The sequence below is a fragment of the Staurois parvus genome, unplaced genomic scaffold (genome assembly GCF_062004578.1).
Source record: "Staurois parvus isolate SC_StPar_1 unplaced genomic scaffold, SC_StPar_1.0 ptg000157l, whole genome shotgun sequence".
NCBI lineage: Eukaryota > Metazoa > Chordata > Amphibia > Anura > Ranidae > Staurois > Staurois parvus.
Window position 1 is genome coordinate 8702507 of NW_028317953.1, and position 19456 is coordinate 8721962.

Genomic DNA, 19456 nt, shown 5'->3' on the forward strand with positions numbered 1-19456 from the left:
CTTGGAAGCTGATTGGTTTCTATGCAGAGCTGCACCAGATTTGAAACTCTCCAGTAAATAAATAATCCCCTGTGTTTTTAAATGGCACAACTTAGAACAGGACAAAAAAGCTCATATCCATTTTAGGAAGACAACTTTTTTATTAATTGATTCAGACCTGCTCAGATATAATATTGCTCAAAGCATAGCCACACAATCTTAAAAACTAAAATTCTTATTGTGTATTTGGCAGAGAGGGTTGTGGGGGCTATTAAAAAGTATTCTTGTTATATCAGGTATTATGGATTATCTGAAAATATCATGGGTTAAGTTTTTTTTTTTTTTTTTTAACCATTTCAGATTTAGTGGTGTTCTTTCGAAACAGGAAGAAGAAATAATGATGTGTTGTAAAACAAGACACTTCCCTTTTCTACATTTTATATTAAAATAACTTTCCATTAAGGATCAGCCAATGAAAAAGTAATACTTTAGTTCTAGGTAAAGCCTGGTGTGCTGGGTCATTGACTTCTGTAAGTTCTTCTTATATGTGATATTCAAAATGTCCCTGCCATAATTCTGTACTTTCTGTCCAGTCAATAATTTTGACTGTTCTCTTCATTTTGTGTGTTCCAACACCTTCTATGGAAATCTTTGTAATATAAAATAGGTAAAGGGATCCAACCTGGAGAAAGTGTTTAAAGTGGAACTAAAGTTTGCTATACTTTCCTTTTGTCCAGTCTTCTTCGGGTTTGACATTTTTGGCTTTCTTGATTGGCTGGCCTTGGATGACATAACTTCCATACATTGACAAGGGTGTTAATTCATGCACTGAGCTGTGCATGCATGGCTTGGCATACAATCAAAAGATCTATAGCTGGCAGGAATGTAAAAAGTATTTATTGCAGAAGAGTCTCTTTTGCAATAAAAACCTTCCTGCTAGCAGTGTTTTATAGAAAGGTTAACTGGTGTGCAGACCCAGATTTCACCAAGTCCTTGAGAGATATAAGAAATCTCTGTGTTTTTCAATATTTCCAGCATTTCTCAAAAAATTAAATATATGTTTTGGGAGGCCTAATCCTTTAACTGTTTTGAATTATAATAAATGTGGAACTGATAGTGATTTTTCTTCTATTTTAAAGTAATAAAAAGCAATTGCATCACTTATTTTGTTTACTTTTGTTTTGTGTATGGTGGTGTTTTTTTGTTTTTTTTTAATACCTACATATAGGTAATTTGAGTTCAAAAGTCTCCTGAGTTTGCAATGCTTGATAACGTACTAGGGAACTCTGCCATGTCATTTGTTTTCAAGGACTTAGGCATGAAGTTCTGATAAGTGACTTAACAGTTTGTATTGCAGTCATGGACCTGATGATGCAAAGCCAACATGAAGCCACTTTGTCTGTGCTTGCTGTTTTTCTGGGTTTTAAATATTTACTTACATCCCAAACTTCTCACAAACTCATTTTTATATATTATTAATTTTTTAATTATTAATGATTGTGTTTTTTTAAACTATTTGTAGTATGTCAAGCTACCACCAGATGGCAGTATGTGCCTCCAAAAGAGGCCTGTTGAAGTACATAGTTTAGAACAATGGTATGCAGCAATAAAAGCCATTGCGAGAATGTAGAAAAAAACATGCATGTATGATTACATTAATAAGGCCAATACGTGTTCTGCAGAATGGTTTTCAATAATTGAGTTATACTTCAGTCATTTGCTTAAAGTGGACCTGTCATCAAAGGGTTACCTATGTATACTTACTTAGGACCAGTGTCTTTTAAATAGCACATTTTCCTGCTGTCCAAAAGGTTTATGAAAGTTACCAGTGTGTTTAAAATGGTTGTAAAGGTTAAAGTTTTTTTACTTTAATGCATTCTCTGCATTAAGGTAAAACACCTTTCCATGGTTAGCTCCCCCAGCACCCCACTGAAATGCTTGAACCTGATCTTCATCCAGTGTTGTGCCTGTCTGCAGAAGCATTAGTTTTCTCTTTCCTCTTTTTGCAGGAGGCTCAGCAGCAGAGGGAGCCATTGGCTCTTGCTGCTGTCAATCAAATATTGTGAGCGTGGCGGGGCTGATTAAGTCCGCATGACTGCCTCCATAGCAAGTGGCTTGCTATGGGGGCATGCAGAGAAGTGGAGGAGCCAGGAGTGCTTGAATTGGTTAAGATATAAAATATGATGTTGTGCCGAATAAATAGACATGCAACATGTAATGCCTGAAAATTGCGCACGCCTGTGGAACGGCACCAATCTACGGTACCTGGAAATCTCCATAGGCCGCGCTTTCAAAACCTTTACAGGTTACCAGGTTAGAGTTACACAGGAGGTCTGGAGCTAAAATTTATGCTCTCACTCTGATGTTTGCGACAATACCTCACATGTATGGGTGCGATCACTGTACAGATATCTCTCCTCCATTTATTAGATCACTTTTTTCTATATTTTTGTGTTTTTCAGATCTGACGTTATATCATGGCTTCCTGCCTCAGCTTTCTTTGTGGGCATTATTTATGCTGGTTCCAGGGCCTTGTCAAGACTGGTATCTATAACAAATATCTCTATGCTTTGTTCCACCCACCCCCTTTCCCCAAGACCCGAGTTTTCAGATATTAAAGCTGGTTTTCATAACAATCTCATATAGCTTTCATTTCTTCTCAATTACTTAATATAAAGAAATGGTCTGGCTGCTGGGATGTTGCCAGCTGGAATGCACTTTATGTGATGAGCTGGATTATTGTCTTTTGCTTGGGACCCTGCTTGTCTCTAGTGAATATTCGAAGTTTTATATGGACACCTGCATACAATATCAGTGTTTGCTTTATGTAATGCTATAAAAGCCATGACTTTTCAGTTAATTTTTTTCCTTCATAAAAAGGCCTTTCTGTAAGATGTATAAAAGTTTTTAATGTTGGCTATGTTAAAAGTACATTAAATGGACTAAACATATATATATATATATATATATATATATATATATATATATATATATATATATATATATATATATATATATATATATATATACAGGGTAGCACAGTGGCTAAGTGGTTAGCATTTCTGCCTGGCAGTACTAGGATCATTGGTTTGAATCCCAACCAAGGCACCCCAGCAGAGACTAATAATAATAAGGTAGGGCTGGCAGGTATCCATATGGACCTAAGAATGTAGACTTTATCCCACCCAAAGCCCTACAAAGTCTCCAGGTTCCAGAATCTAAGAAAACAACTCCATATTATCCATAAATCCTGGATCCATTCATCATGTGTAGGTGACAAACCTAGCCGATGCGCACACACAACGTACCGTACTGTACTGTGCAATATATGGGGTTATTGGGTGATCACAAAGCAGCGGCTTCCACACTGCTCATTTTTTTTTTTTTTTTTTTTTTTTTTTTAAAGCAGCTGATGCAATAGGGTCACGGAAGCCATTTGTTATATTACTTTTACTTTTCTTACATTAATGTATTTTAAAAAATTATTTTAATAAGTAGAACTTTAATTTTAATTATAAATCTATTCACTATTCACATGGTTTAGGTTAATTATTCCAGGTCCCTGGAGTTCTTTTGATTGTTTTAGTTTTTAGTTCACATAGATTCTATTTTAAAACCATCAAAAATCATTACAGTCTATTTGGACTGTGTGTATAATATTTTTAATATTTATTTTTACTGAGCATTTTAGCAATAATTTTCAGTGTAAGGCGATTTCTTTTTTTTTTTTATATATATATATTTTTTTTTTTCTCCATAGTGAATAGTAAATGAATCCCTAGCCATTTGCATGGCTTGTTTGCTTTTCTGTGAAAACAACATTGAGTGTCTGAGAGGGAGAGTCTGATAAGAACGCTCCTCATGTGTGAGTCAGCAGACTTGGAGTTAGTTTCATCATTTGTTCCGTCTTGGAAGCTGCGGGCTCGCACATTAAAAGTAATGCAAGAGGAGTTTTCTTATTCTGTAAATTCAGCACTGTTCTGGCTTTGAATACTGCAGTGGCTGTTCAGCAGGCAGTGGCATTACAGACTAAAGATATGTCGGTGCATCTTGATTACTGATCACTCACAATGATGAAGATGACATGTCCTGTGTTTTCAACTCCACGAAAACCTTCTTGGTATTTTGCTGCATAGGGCTCATTCACACCGTTTTGTTTGAGCTGCATTGATCTGCATAGATCAACAAAGCCTTAATGCAAGGGCACAAAGAAAAAAGTTGGTCACACCATACCGTCACGTTAAGGTGCAGTGTGCTGTGTGGAAAGCAGCATGTTTGCATTTTTAGGGCTTGCGCACACCAGCCCACACACAAAAAACACAAAAAAAACAGGCAGATGTGCGATGTGTAGGGGCATCCAGAAGGTGCAGTGCTTTGTTATAAGGCATCATCTGTCTTATTTTGGTCTCTCTTTCCTTTTTTCCTTTCCTTTCTTTCCTTTCCTTTTTTTCCTTTCCTTTTTTAACTTTCCTTTTTGCTATCCTTTTTTCTTTTTTTCCTTTCTCCCCTTTTTTTTCTTTCCTTCTCCCCCCCCCCCCCCCTTTTTTCTTTCTTTCCTTCATTCCTTCTTACTTTCCTTTTCTTTTCTTTCCTTTCCCTTTCTTTTCTTTTCTTTCTTTCTTCCTTTTTCCTTTCCCTGCGTAGAAATGCAGACATGCTGCATTTTTATGAAGTGAATTGCACCACCCCTTGAAGCAGTATTAAATTAAGTAACAGGGCACATAGAAAACAATCATTTTTCTTATTTTTATTTCTATGTCACTTTGCATTAAGCGTTGAATTAAGCCTGTGTTGATCTATGCAGATCAACACAGCTCAACTGATGTGGCATGAACAACTCTTACACAGTGCAGCTTACTACAGAGCATCACAACTCGCTGTGGTACAAGAATTGAATGAAGTGTCATTGCATGACATTTCAATAAAGATTAAAAAAAGTAAACCATTAAAAAGTAACAACCCATCTCACTGCGCTTCGGTGCCCCTGTGCAGTACATTCCAGAATGCACATGGTTTATCCTTAAAGTTGGAGTGATTTGAGCCTTACCTGACCCCGGGGACAATTAGCTATCCAAACTATTCATTGTGGGTGGACTGATTAATGCAATTTGTTATGTGTACATTATTATTATTGCTATTATAATTTTTAACTGACTGTCCTACTTTGCAGCCCATTCCTGTGTTTCTGACTTTGCACAATGCAGCCGAAGCTGTGACGTATGGAGTCCAGAGAGTGTTCTTCAGAGAGGTGGGATATCCTGGAAGCTTTAATTCACATCCCAAAAGTGGTATTTAACAGCTAAATAATTTAAACCTATTGCAGTTTACCAATCCTTAAATGTCCTTAAATAATCCTTACCGATTTTAATTTTTGGTCTATTTAGTTTTCCTAAAGGTAGCTATAGTTAAAATCTGGCACAGGCTTCAACTGTCATACTAGTCTGCTGTTGGCAGGAGCAAACACTACATATACATTCTTCTCTTAGTAAAGTGGAGTTGCTTGTGCTGTTGCTATAGACCCAGGGGCCCCAGTTTAAATTTTGGACCTGGTGCCCTCATTACTGTGCTTTTCCCATGACCACCCCCTCCCTCACTGCCCTCATTTGATTTACCTCCTCTCTTACTGTTGTTATAACACCTAAATTCATATTTATACATTTTTTCAGTAACGTATGTATTAATAATTCCGCATTGACGCTGTGTTGGGGAATTTGTGCATTCAGCTCTGTACATTCAGTTCTCACTACTAATCTCACTTCATGCAGCAATTTAGGTGTGAGTTACAAAGGGTGCTGCGTTATCTTTTTAGGGACACCACACTAAAATGTCATTATTAAAGTGTATTTCCATGTTTGCACTCAAATAAGAATAACACCCACCTACAGTGCTGTGAAAAAGTATTTTCCCCCTTCCTGAATTTTTATTTTTCTGTATATTTTTCACACTTAAATGATTCAGATCATCAAATGTTAATATTACACAAAGATAACCTGAGTAAATACAAAATGCAGTTTTTCAAATTGGTGATTTCATTTATTAAGGGGAAAAAAACTGTCCAAACCTGCCAGGCCCTATGTGATAAAGTAATTGCTCCCTCTAAATTATGAATTTTTTTGGAAAGCTGCGTTAAATTTCACTTTCCATGCCCAGGCCTGATTACTGCCAGACCTGTTGAATCAAGAAATGACTTAAATAGAAGCTATTTGAAAAGACATCATGCGGTAATCTTAAGCAATTCAAGAACAGATGAGAAGCAAAGTCATTGACATGTATCAGTCTGGAAAGGATTACAAAGCCATTTCTAAGCCTTTGGGATGCCAGCGAACAACGGTGAGAGCCAGTATCCACAAATGTAGAAAACTTGAAACAGTGGTGAACCTTCCCAGGAGTGGCCTACCAATAATACTGCAAAAGCACAACAACGACTCATTCAGGAGGTCATAAAAGAATCCAAAACAACATCTTAAGACCTGAAGGCCTCACTTTCCTCAGTTAGGGTCAGTGTTCATAATTCAACAATAAGAAAGCGACTGGGCTAAAGTGGCATCCATGTGAGAGTTCCAAGGTGAAAGCCACTGCTGACCAAAAAGAACAGAAAGGCCTGTCTCACATTTGCCAAAAAACATCTTGATTATCTCCAACACTTTTTGGCAAATATTCTGTGGACTGATGAAACAAAAGATGAACTTTTTGGAAGGTGTTCGTCCCGTTACATCTGGTGTAAAACTAACATTGCATTTTATTAAAAGAATCATCAAAGCAAGCGTCAAACATGGTATTGGTAGTGCGATGGTCTGGAGCTGATTTTCAGCTTCAGGTCCTGGGCGACTTGCCATAACTGATGGAACCATGTATGCAGCAGGACAATGATCCAAAACACACCAGCAAGTCTGCCTGTGAATGGCTCTTAAAAAAAATAAATAAATTAAGGTCTTGGAGTGGCCTAGTCAAGGTCCAGACTTAAATCTGATTGAGATGCTGTGGCATGACCTTAGTAGGCTGTTCATGCTCAAAAACCCTCCAATGTAGCTGAATTAAAACAATTCTGCAAAGAATAGTGGGCCAAAATTTCTCCACAGCGATGTGAGCCTTATTGCCTGTTATCGCAAACGCTTGATTGCAGTTGTTTCCGCCAAGGGTGGCACAACCAGTTATTAGATTTACTTTTTCAAATAGGGCAGGTTTGGACAGTTTTTTTTTCTCTTAATAAATGAAATCATCATTTAAAAACTGCTTTTTGTATTTACTTGGGTTATCTTTGTGTAATATTTAAAAGTGTGACAAATATGCAAAAAAAAAATCAGGAAGGGGTCAAGTGCTTTTTTTCACAGCACTGTAATATATGTTAACATATTCCCATTCACATAGCGTCACTTGGAAATTAAAAATTGCTGCTTCCCCTTCTACTGTATGTATTGCTCATATTGTTATATGTGGACCTTTATCTTGTAAAAGAATGCAAGACGTGTGTGTGTGTGTATGTATGTGTGTTTATATCCACTTGCCCTCCTGAGGATTTACCCCCCTTCCTGACCAGGCCATTTTTTGCGTTACAGCGCTGGGGGGCGGTGTGTTGGTGCTTCACTGTAAGCACACTGCTCTGGATGGCTGTGCTGTGTACAGCCATCCACAGCAGTGTGCCCGAGCCGACAGAGAGGAGGACTAGTAGTAAACAAAGAAGCCCTCCTCCCCGCCGGAGATGCTCGGTAATCACCGCGTGCCGGTGGGAAATCACCGGCTGTGACCCGGTGATTGACAGCCACGGCCACTAAAGGCGGTTCAGGTAGAGTGCACATCCCCTACCCAGAAATACAAAATAACGTGTGTGTATATATACGTGATTTTGCGCTCCCCTGCCACCCTCTAGTAGTATATCTGCTATAGGGAGATCGGGATGTGGATATACTGTATATATGAGGGCTCACAATTTTAAGTCCTGTGCTACTAACCAAGACTTAAGAGTTACTCGCCACCAGTTGCCCCACCCAACCCCTACCTATCCCGCCCCTAAACATGCCCTTATAAATTATCTCATGAAATGGCACTGTTAAATATTTTATGCAGAATACAGGAAAATATGAAGGAAGGAAGAGTGGGAGGAAGGAAAGGGAGTGGAGGAAAGGAAGGAAGGAAGGAAAAGGAGGGAAGGGAGAGGGAAAGGAAGGAAGGAAGGAGGGAGGGAATGAAGAAAGGGAGGGAGGAAAAGAATGGAAGGAGTGTAGAAAGGAAGGAGGGGGGGATGGAAGGAAGGATGGTTGGACTCACATGGATGATTCCCGGCTCACACGCTCAGTCAGAAGCATCACAGAGCTGCCGGCTGCTCTGTAAACAATTTCCCGCCCACACATCCTCTTTTGCACAGCACGGACTGGAGTGTGGGTGGGCACAGGGGGAGGCAGAGCAGATCCAGCCTCTCTCCTCTCCCATTGGTGCGGCAGATGGGGGGAGGGCACTGAGAAGCACAGGGGGGGCGGAAAGAAATTAAAGGATCAGGGATGATCGGTGCAGTGGTGGAGGCAGTTACAAGAATCAATCTCACTGTATAGCTTTCAATGAAGCATCTGAAAGCTGCTTCTCCTTCTCTCCCTCCCACTACTTTCAGTTGCTTCATTGAAAGCCATACAGGGATATCAGTGCTTGTAACTTCCCCCACCGCCGCCTCTCCCACCAACCCCTATTCCCGGCGCTGGTATATATAATACATATAAAATTGTGCTCCCACATAGTATGCAAAGTGGCAAACTGACCACGCTAGGATTGGTGTGCTTCCATTCCCTGGTGTGGTCAGTTTGAAACAGGAAAGCAGGGGGACTGGCAGGATCAGCAGGTATTTTACACAAAGGAAGTGAATGCAAAGAGAACAGAATAAGTTTTATACAAGTGCATGGTAACACAGACACATATCAGGAATATGAAATGTTGGGGTAACATACACTTTAAGGAGGGGCTGGGAAGTTTACTATAATTCAACCATGCTTGTACTGTACTGGTAGATCTTCATTATGAGTTGTAAACAGGATTTGAACACTGTCCTAACATAGGGTTAAGAACATCAAGACTTTGGTGGTACATTGTGTGTTAATGCATGTTAAATGAAAAAAAAACAGTCATTTCTTTGCATGTTGCAAGCTACACTGCTTAAAAAAATTAAAGGAAAACTTTTTTTAATCAGAGTATACCATCAAGTCAATTAAACTCCTGGAATATTGATCTGGTCAGTTAAGTAGCAGAGGGGGTTGTTAATCAGTTTCAGCTGCTTTAGTGTCAATGAAATTAACAACAGGTGCACTAGATGGGCAACAATGAGACGACCCCCAAAACAGAAATGGTTTTACAGGTGAAGGCCACTGACATTTTATTCCCTACTCCTCTTTTCTGACTGTTTTTCACTAGTTTTGCATTTAGTTAGGGTCAGTGTCACTACTAATCGCATGAGGCGATACCTGGACCCTACAGAGATTGCACAGGCAGTCCAGCTCCTCCAGGATGGCACATCAATACGTGCCATTGCCAGGTTTGCTGTGTCTGCCAGTATAATCTCAAGATCATGGAGGAGATTCCAGGAGACAGGCAGTTACTTTAGGACAGCTGGACAGGGCTCTAGAAGGTTTTTACCCATCAGTAGGACTGATATTTGTTCCTTTTTGCACAGAGGAACAAGATGAGCACTACCAGAGCCCTACAAAATGACTTCCAGCAGGCCACTGGTGAGAATGTCTCTGACCAAACAATCAGAAACTGACTTCATGATGGTGGCCTGAGGGCTCGACATCCTTTAGTGGGCCCTGTGCTCACTGCCCAGCACCATAGAGATCGATTGGCATTTAACACAAGAATTGGCAGGTCCGCCAACGGCGCCCTGTGTTTTTCACAAATGAGAGCAGATTCACCCTGAGCACAGACATGAACGGGTCTGGAGAAGCCGTGGAGAATGTTATGCTGTCTGTAACATCGTTCAGCATGACCGTTTTGGTGTTGGGTCAGTGATGGTCTGGGGAGGCATATCCATGGAGGGATGCACAGACCTCTACAGGCTAGACAGTGGCACCCTGACTTCCATTAAGTATCAGGATGAAATCCTTGAACCCATTGTCAGACCCTAGACTGGTGCAGTGGATCCTGGGTTCCTCCTGGTATAGGACAATGCTTGGCCTCATGTGATGAGAGTATGCAGGCAGTTCCTGAAGGATGAAGGAATTGATACCATTGAATGGCCCCCACGCTCGCCTGACTTAAATCCAATAGAACACCTTTGGGATATCATGTTTTGGTCCATCCAACGCCGCCAGATTGCGCCTCAGACTGTTCAGGAGCTCAGTGATGCCCTGGTCCAGATCTGGGAGGATATACCCCAGGACACAATTCGTTTTCTCATTAGGAGCATGCCCCGACGTTAGGCATGCACACAAGCACATGGCGGCCATACAAGCTACCGAGTACCATTTTGAATTGCTGCAATGAAATTTCTGCAAAATGGACTAGCCTTCGGTATAATTTTTTCACTTTGATTTTCGGGGTGTCTTTGAATTCAGTCCTCTGTAGGTTGATCATTTTCATTTACATCAAACAATGGGGAATCCTTACCTTCCTAACACATTACTCAGTCCATATCAGTATAGATATCCAGCATGATATTTTTCCCTATTGAGATCTGATGTGTTTTCAAAGTGTACCTTTTAATTTTTTTGAGCAGTGTATTTTAAATAATAGAAGCTGTCAATAGAGTCCTATGTATAAGCCTGCTCCAAAAAAACAACAAAAAATGTAAATAAAATATATGTTTTGTTAATTATTTAGGTATTATTTAGGTATACTATGTGAATGGAAACACATAGCATATTAGTGTGGGTTTCTCAAACTTTACTGCAAAAGTGTAAATACAGTTTCAGTTCTCATTAGCTTCTTCATTCTTTAGTTCTGCTACTGGATTTACCTACAAGTTTCCAAATGTGGCAATGCCTAAGAAAATTAGGGTGTACTCACACTGGGCATGGTTGCAGGTTGTATTGTATGATTGTCCCTTCCTCATTCTCTTGCTGGTCTTGCACTTACATTGTGCCAGGCCCAAGCATGCTTATGCCATCACCTCTGTCAGCCATTTCACAGTGATCCCTGCTTCTTTACTCAGTGATCTATGGGAATTCTGTGCTGAGGCACAGTCAGTGATTACACGTAAAGAGTACCCTGCCAGAGGATAACTGAACCATGCCCCAGATCACCTCTTTCAAACAGGGCCAGGGCATGGTAAGCTGAACCGTACCCAAGCACAATGTAGAGCAATCACACTATTCTAACAATGTGGACTTTGTACTTCAAATGTGCTCGGGCATGGTATATACACCCTAGTGTGAGTGCACCCTTAAGCTGCCTATACATGGATTGAAATTTGACCAGTTCCACAAGGGCAAGGACCGGATGAATTTCCATCCATATACACACTGCGGTTGAACCGAAGTCAATCTAACAATTGGCTTCTGTTCAACTGCCCTGTTGGAAAATTTCCACTTGATCAGTGCTGCAGGCTATAGCCTGCTGTACTGACCTGTGTACTGTGATGGTGGGGAAATCTCCCTGCTGTCAGAATTCCATGACTTGGAGGGGAGGATTTCCGCATACACATCAAGTGTGTGCAGAGGCGTATTTACCACAAGGCAAACAAGGCATTTTCCTAGGGCGGCATTTTTTTTAGGGGGGCAGCACTGCCCCCTGGAAGAAGGGACATTTGCGACATGGGGACCAGGTTGGATCTGAGAGAGGCTGCGGACTGCTTGATGGTGTATGCAGAGCCCGATTGACGCTCCCAAGGATGTCGAGAACTGTGAACGTGAGTGTTGTTCACTCTTTTGCCGGGGTGTGTGTGTGTGTTAGTGGAAGGCTCTCTCGGGTCGGGGGGTGGAGCAGGGGTGTTGTTGGTCGCTGTCATGCTCTCTCTGCAGGGGGGGGGAGGCTGATGTTGATCGGTGTCAGTCTCTCTCCGCCAGGCGGGGGGGGGGGGGGGGGGCGTCCGATTTTTGTGTTGCCTAGGGCAGCACAAAATCTAAATACACCACTGAGTGTGTGGATGGGGAAATCAGATCTTTTTTTGTTCAGTCTGCTGGTTGAACCAAAAAACTGTCTTATGTATGGGCTGTCATACTCTACTGTCCTAAGCACTGGCCTACAAAAGGTTTTTAGTAAATACAGCCCTGCTTAGGAACAGTGCAATCCATAATAATGTCTGTGTGGCAGGCACATTCAGTTTTGTTATACACCATTGTAATCTAAAACAACCCTGCATAACGTTAGACAAACGGCTAAATTCACAGTTAAATCTGTAGTAAGGCGCCCAATAAACTCCAAATAATGGGTCCCCTGAAGGTTTAGGTCATAATGTACTACTATTCACCGCATACTAGTAAATTTATGACGTAGCCCTCCAGAACCGTGCTGTGATGGCTTCCAGGTGCCGCCATCTTCACCTTGTTTGCCTTCCAGGTTCGTGGGCTCCGGCAGTATAAATGGCCGGAGCCATGATGACGTCACTCCCGCACATGCGCGCGGGAGCCCTCGGCTGCGGCATGGAGCTCTGAAGGTCCCTTCAGAGTGCATGCGCCTGTGACATTAGCGTCTGCATGCTGTGTGACCATCTCCTAAACAGTGCAAGTTTAGGAGATACTCACTGTACCTACTGGTAAGCCTTAGTATAGGTTTACCTGTAGGTACAACTTACAAAGTGGACCTTACCTCCACTTTAAAATATACGTGTGGAATGTTTTACTGAACAAAGGATTTACAATTGTGTTTTCAAACAGTCTTGTTATTCAAGCACCCCCGGCTGACAGGTTAGTGACCTCACTTTTCTGCTCTCGCAGTTGAACCATAAAGCATGGTCACCTATCTGCTCTGGCCTGTGACTAAACAGTGAAGGAGCAGTATCTTACTAACAAGGCCTCCTTCATTAAGGAGCTATTTAACATATATTTAAGGATTATGTCCAGGCAAAGTTTTGTACAGAAACCTGACGGATAACGTGTCTTAGCTATTCAAAGTCAAAGCAAGTGCCTAACATCCTGTTAGGCGTGTTCATTACCTGGTACAAATTATTGGTGGACTGTGACCCAGCTTATTGCTTTAGGTTTATACAGAGCTTAAAAGCTCTGTTTAGATTTTGCATATCTGCTGTTCTGTAATCTACCCTTTGATCGTATTTAGATTTTGTATGTGATTTGTTATATGGCAAAATTGTCTGTTACTTTTATAATAAGCTAAATTTTATCTTTTTATTTGTAGCAAAGCTCTTACACAAAAAGCTGCAGGTAAGAAACAAAAACTGTCTTAACTTTTGTCAGGTGTTGTGTTTTCATTGTAAAGGATAATTGTACTTGTGTAATGACCGTACACATGCTTGCAGACCAGAACTGTGAATAAAGAATGCGCCGGAAATCTTGCAAGGTTTGCATTCTGCCCTCCATAGTTGACTGGCTGAAGTCCTATGGGACAGGTGGTGAGCAGAGCTTAGCTAAACTGGTGCAGGGGCTGGTTTCAGCACACCTTATTGTTCTCCACCATGGTCTGCAGACATGTTGCTTTCTACATTGTACAGCTCAGACAGGTTGAATGTAAACTAAACATTGTTTACATTTGTCCTCGACCAATGAAGACAGTTCTCAAAGCACATGGAATGCAGTGTAATGATATTCAGCTCTAGTCCTGGCCAGAAACGCACATGCAAGGGTGGCTACAGCAGAGCTCCATGGGACCCTGCAAGGCAGCATAGCAACCTCAACACAAGAAAGGAGAAAATGCACAACAAAAATGATCAGTTCTGCAGCATTATATGTTTACATTAGAGGGTTTTATAAATTTTAAGCTGTCAATACCTCTGTATCCTATATTTGCCTTTATTACAGTCAGACTTTATATATTCTGAAATGTACATTACATACATTTTCTGGAGGTCAAACTGCACACTGTCCTAAATCTCTGTTTAAAGCCCAACTCTGGGGAAAATGTACACACTGCAAGGGTTAATAGCTTGTTTTGTCTAGGGGAAAGGAGAAACAGTCCTGATTTTCCACTCTGCCATACTCCAGGAGTGTTTTGTCCCTCAACGTCATCATGTTCAGTGCAGGGCTTGTGGACCTTTGCTTTGCTCTCAATGTCAGGACACTAAACCACTGGAGTGTGAGGGAGAAGAAGCACTGGGGATCGGTCTAGCTGCGGGGAGGAGCAGAGGATTTGGTAAGTACATTTTCTATTTCCTTCCCCTAGTCCAGGGGTCTCCAAACTTTTCAGTATGAGGGCCATGTTGTATAATTTACAGATATCCGCAGGCTGAAAAAGATTAGTTTTGATAAATGAACAAATCTAATTTGCTAAGATACGAAGCACACATAGTTTCATTTATATTATCCCTTATCTTTCTGTCATGGATGATGGCACTGTAATTTAATAAAAAACAAAAAAAATCCAAGTACCTTTTTCCTAATTGATGTACAGCTGTCACATGACCTAGCTCATTTCCAGCCTGTCTGCAGGGAAACATAAGGAGGAGGAGCATCTAGTCCTCTGCTGCTGGTCACATGTTCAAAATAAAAAATAAAAAAAATCTGCCTTTGGGATACAGAGTAAAAATAATTAACACCAATAAACTGTTCTAAATCATCATGCAAATATATATTTGAAATAAAATTTTTTTGGCAAAAGCATGGTGTGGGGGGATTTCTGCCAGTCACAGGCTGTGATACAGCCCTCCAGTCTGTGTCTTACAATAACAGGGATGTGAAGCCACTATTGTAATAGCCCACCCTATTGTGTTAAGCTGGTTAGTGGGCATGGAGGAGGAGGGAAGGAGTGGGCTGTCATTTACCACTGTGTATACGCCCAATTGTGTGACTCCTTAGTCACATGGATTGCTCAGATGTGATAGGAAGGAAATGCTCAGCATAGAAACTCACTAAAAAACTGAGCATGTGCAGTAGCTGCCATCAGTGTTCTGCAAAATCCCCAACTACACTGGGGACATGGACAGAAAGGGAAGATATATAGAACAGTAAGATCAACCAGGTTTTTTGCAGAATACAGAAAACGAATCCCATAGTGAATGAGTATGAACAGCGTATAATGCAGCATCTATTTACAGTTTTTTTTATGATGTGTGTTTAAATACACTTTAAATGAATAAATGTTTACTTTTTTTTTTTTTTTTAAATCCGCATGATCCGATTTAGAGTAACAGAAAAAAAAACTTAAAATAAACATGAAGCCATCAGAATTCTTCCTCACATAAGGGTCCTAATCAGAGCCCCCCCACCAGAGTACCCCCTTATGTGAGAGTCCCCATCAGAGTCCCCCCCCCCTTCCTCCTTACATCAGAAGGCTGGATAAACTGTTTCAGGGGATTGGATTTGGCCCACAGGCTGTAGTTTGGAGACTCCTGCTCTAGATCAAAACAAGCAATTATCCCTTTGCAGGCAATGCAGGGTTTTTTACTTGCCTAGGGTTATGGTTTTAAAACGTACATTATAACCTAAAAGCAGATCTGGTCTGGGGTTTCACATTATCTAAAACTAAAATCATCAACCTAAAATTACAACCAAAATAAAAGTTATAGTGAATAGTTATTATCCATCTTTCTTCACAAATGTCAGCTTTGGAACTCCTGCTGGTTCCTTGTGTGTGGTGCTTCCTTCTTCTGGATCAGGATGTCATTTAGGGTAAGTTCTCTTATCCTCAAAGTAATGTACAGAACTACTAGACAAATATTCATTGTCCGCTTTAAACAGGAGGACATTGAAAGACTTGCAAAGTGACCATTTACAGTAACATGAGTCCTGCTGGAACACGTATGCTCCTTTTTCTTGTAGATAGATATTTAACAATCAGATCTGCAGTTAAGTATACAGAAACTACAATTTCAGTCTTGCTTTTCAAGTTTATGTTGTTACAGATTACCTTTCATTTTGCAGTGTAATTCTTTTACTGATCTCAGCGGGGTGTCTTCCATTACATGACTCTCAGGTATGTTTTTTTTTTTCCTCTTTACCTATAGCTACTTTTGTTCTATAAGCCGATAATTGCATCATTAGAACTTTCTCTTGTAAAAAGTGTACATGTTGAATAAAAGAATAGTTAGACCATGAGAAAACGTACGAGTGTTTAATAAAAATGGCTATATATATATATATATATATATATATATATATATATATATATATATATGCGGCACAGTGGCTTAATGGTTAGCACGTCGGCCTTGTAGTAAATGGGTCATGGGTTCGATTCCCAACCATAGCACCTCCTGCATGGAGTTTGCATGTCCTCCCTGTGCTTGCGTGGGTTTCCTCCGGGTACTCCGGTTTCCTCCCACACTCCAAAGACATGCTGGTAGGTGAATTGATTCCTCTCCAAAATTGGCCCTAGTATGTGTATGTATGAATATGAGTTAGGGACCTTAGAGTGTAAACCCCTTGAGGGTTAGGGACTGATGTGAATATACAATATATAGATGTAAAGCGCTGCGTAAATTGACGGCGCTATATAAGTACCTGAAATAAATAAATAAATAATATATATTGCCTACCCCCATAGTAGCTGCTGATGATGACTGGTTCTGTTTCTCTGTTCTGCCACAACTCTTAAAGCTGCTCAGTCCCCACTGACACACCTAATAGAAGGATGAAAGCCAATCACACCTGTGTAACAGAAGTTTTATGCAGGACATACATGGGTCGAATTCCAAACTAAGATTCTTTAGAAAATCATACATTTTGTGTGTTTTTGTAATCCGATGGTGCCACCATTGACTTCGAAATTTGACCAACCATGCCTTTAATTTCACCTTGTGTTGCTACAGAAAAGAATTTTTGTTGCCAAGAATTTTCTTTTTTTTCCAGGTCACAGCTCATGCTTATTTCTTTTTCAATTACATTTCTCGCAAATCAATTCTTCCATCATTGATTAAAAATGAATTTGTTTTTCAAAATATTACCATCATGCCCGATCACGCCCTCGATTATTTTGGAATTCGAGCTATGTATGGTCGGGTTTAGTATGCCACCACTCTATACAGGAAACACTACACAGGACATAGACCAAGCAACTGGTGGTGGATTAAATGGATGCAGTTAAATAATGCATAAATCAATGAACAGGCAATCAAACAGATTTAAGGATGCTGTACTAGGTAAATGGGCATTGACTCATAAACTGACAATTAATTGAAATTTTACAATGGTTAACCAATCTATTACTGGAGCACGGCTGGGATAAGGTATAAGCATAAACCTTGGGAAATTAATGTCTTTGTATGCACACTATGCATACAGCCTGAAAAGTGGGTGGGCGTATGCATTCCTGTCAAAGAGCTAGCCCTGGAAGTGGGTTCAAAGTACCTGGCGCCTAATTGTTTATGATGGCTGGCTTTCGTAGGGGCCCTTTTGTGGGTATTGCAGGTGTAGCTGCCCCTTTACAAGACTGCAACTGATGACTAGTGGCCTGATAAACAAAGAAGCAGTCTCTAGTGCATAACCTGTGTCAGTGTTGAGATAAGCAGAGATGGTTCATCTCACCCCTCCTGGTACACAGGAATCCAGTCCAGATCACTTGATGGTCTGCTGACTTCTGAAGTCAGGTCCCAAGGCTCAGCCTCCCATGAGATCCTCTCCTTAGTGGCATGCCTCTGGTCACACAGTACACAGGTCTTAGGTCTCTCTGCTACCTGTGTGGCTGGGCCCCAGTTGCTCAGTCCTCAGGCTCTGTCTATCTGGTGCAGCTGTGACAAGTCCACTCAGCTCCCCTTCCTTTTGGCAAAGACCCTAATCTCTCTGAGAATGCCTGCAGAAATGTTCTGCTCTCTCCTCCTCAATGTGCTGGGATCCCTGGGTAATGTAATGTGCTCCGACGCCAATCCATTGGCATTGTACAACGCTCCTCTGGGACTACATATCCCAGTGTCCCATGCTCCCTGCCACTGATTGGCTCAGGTCTGTGGCTGCCAGGAGGGAGTAAGTGGGGCATTACACAGAGCCAATCCTGTCGGCCCACTCCTTACACAGATGCGGGGGGGGGGGATGTTTGAATCCCAGTCCCAGCTTTGCAGATACGGCTGGCAGCATAGTGGCAGGAGCACCACCCAGCTACATATATAATACTTCTTTTACTGAGGATGAATGAATGCATACCTACCTGCTGTAGGCTGGAATGCCTGCTCATTCTTCCTCTACATGAATGAAGTGGCTGTGCAGCTGTTTGGACACAGCAGGAAAAGGTACAGGGCTTTGCAAGGGTAGGATGTAACTTCACATCTCAACAGCTCTAGTACATTTAGTAAAATATCAGGAATTAATTCAATTATTGCTAAGCAGACTTCACTATAAATGTTGCAGGCTGCCAATGTAGTTATGCTTATATGAATGAAGTTTCAAACTCTATTCAGGGTAAGATTTCTAAAATATTGCTTTCTAAGTATTCATTGATGTTGCCAAACCCCACAAAATCTAAATGATCACTTAGAATTTTATCTATCCTAACACTTACCCATTACCCAACCCTTTGAATTGTAGATGTTGATCCAAAATGTCTGCTACTTTATGGATACCTGCACCTATTTATTATTTCAGGTACTTATATAGCGCTGTCAATTTACACAGCGCTTTACATATATATTGTACATTTACATCAGTCCCTAACCCTCAAGGGGCGTACAATCTAAGGTCCCTAATTTACATTCATACATACACATACTAGGGCCAATTTAGACAGGAGACAATTAACCTACCAGCATGTCTTTGGAGTGTGGAAGAAACCGGAGTACCCGGAGGAAACCCACGCAAGCACAGGGAGAACATGCAAACTTCAGGCAGGTGGTGCTGTGGTTGGGATTCAAACCAGCGACCCAGTACTGCCAGGCAGAAATGCTAGCCATTTACTTTATGGATACCTGCATCTAGATGTAACAGTCTGGCACCAGATGGTCAAACACAAGAAATAGGCCAGCAGGGTGACTTTGCTATCAATTTAAAGAAGGGTTTCCCCCGTGGCCCTGAAAGTTTGGGGAATGCTATGTGCTTTATAAACTTTTTTTTTTTTTGTTTAAATGTTACCGTTTTTGCATTTTGACATCAATACATTTTGAAGTTACAAGGTTGATGTGTTGGCTGTACCGACCTTAAGCCGAGCATCTCAGCAGCATTGGGGTGTATGGGTAGGGTGCTGGATGGATTTTATGGTTTTCTGGCACCAATAGATGTCTGCATCACAGAGAATTGACCATCCTCTTTATTTGCATTTATGACTGGAAGCCACATAAAAATTTCTGTTGTAGTAGCTTGTCCTATTCATATATAAGGTGGTTTTTCAAACTGAAGGACTAGGATAATGGGAAAAAAAGGTCAACAGTGGAGTCTTCCTTTAAGACATACACAAATGAAAGTTATCCTATCACACTATAAAAATTCCCAAGCTGGAAGCAACAAAACAATGTCAAGAAGACCTAGTA

At 40.9% G+C, this 19456-nt stretch overlaps 1 protein-coding gene across 3 annotated transcripts in view; it reads left to right on the plus strand.

Moving 5' to 3' along the window:
- SLC35D4 (solute carrier family 35 member D4) overlaps window positions 1-19456 on the plus strand; it is a 176509-nt gene that overhangs the window by 36253 nt on the left and 120800 nt on the right. For all 3 annotated transcript variants that reach the window (XM_089675740.1, XM_089675741.1, XM_089675742.1), the window contains exons 4-7: window positions 2442-2523; window positions 5150-5227; window positions 13249-13274; window positions 15927-15978. In XM_089675740.1, the coding sequence (XP_089531866.1) occupies window positions 2442-2523; window positions 5150-5227; window positions 13249-13274; window positions 15927-15978 (238 nt within the window). The remainder of the gene's footprint in view (window positions 1-2441; window positions 2524-5149; window positions 5228-13248; window positions 13275-15926; window positions 15979-19456) is intronic.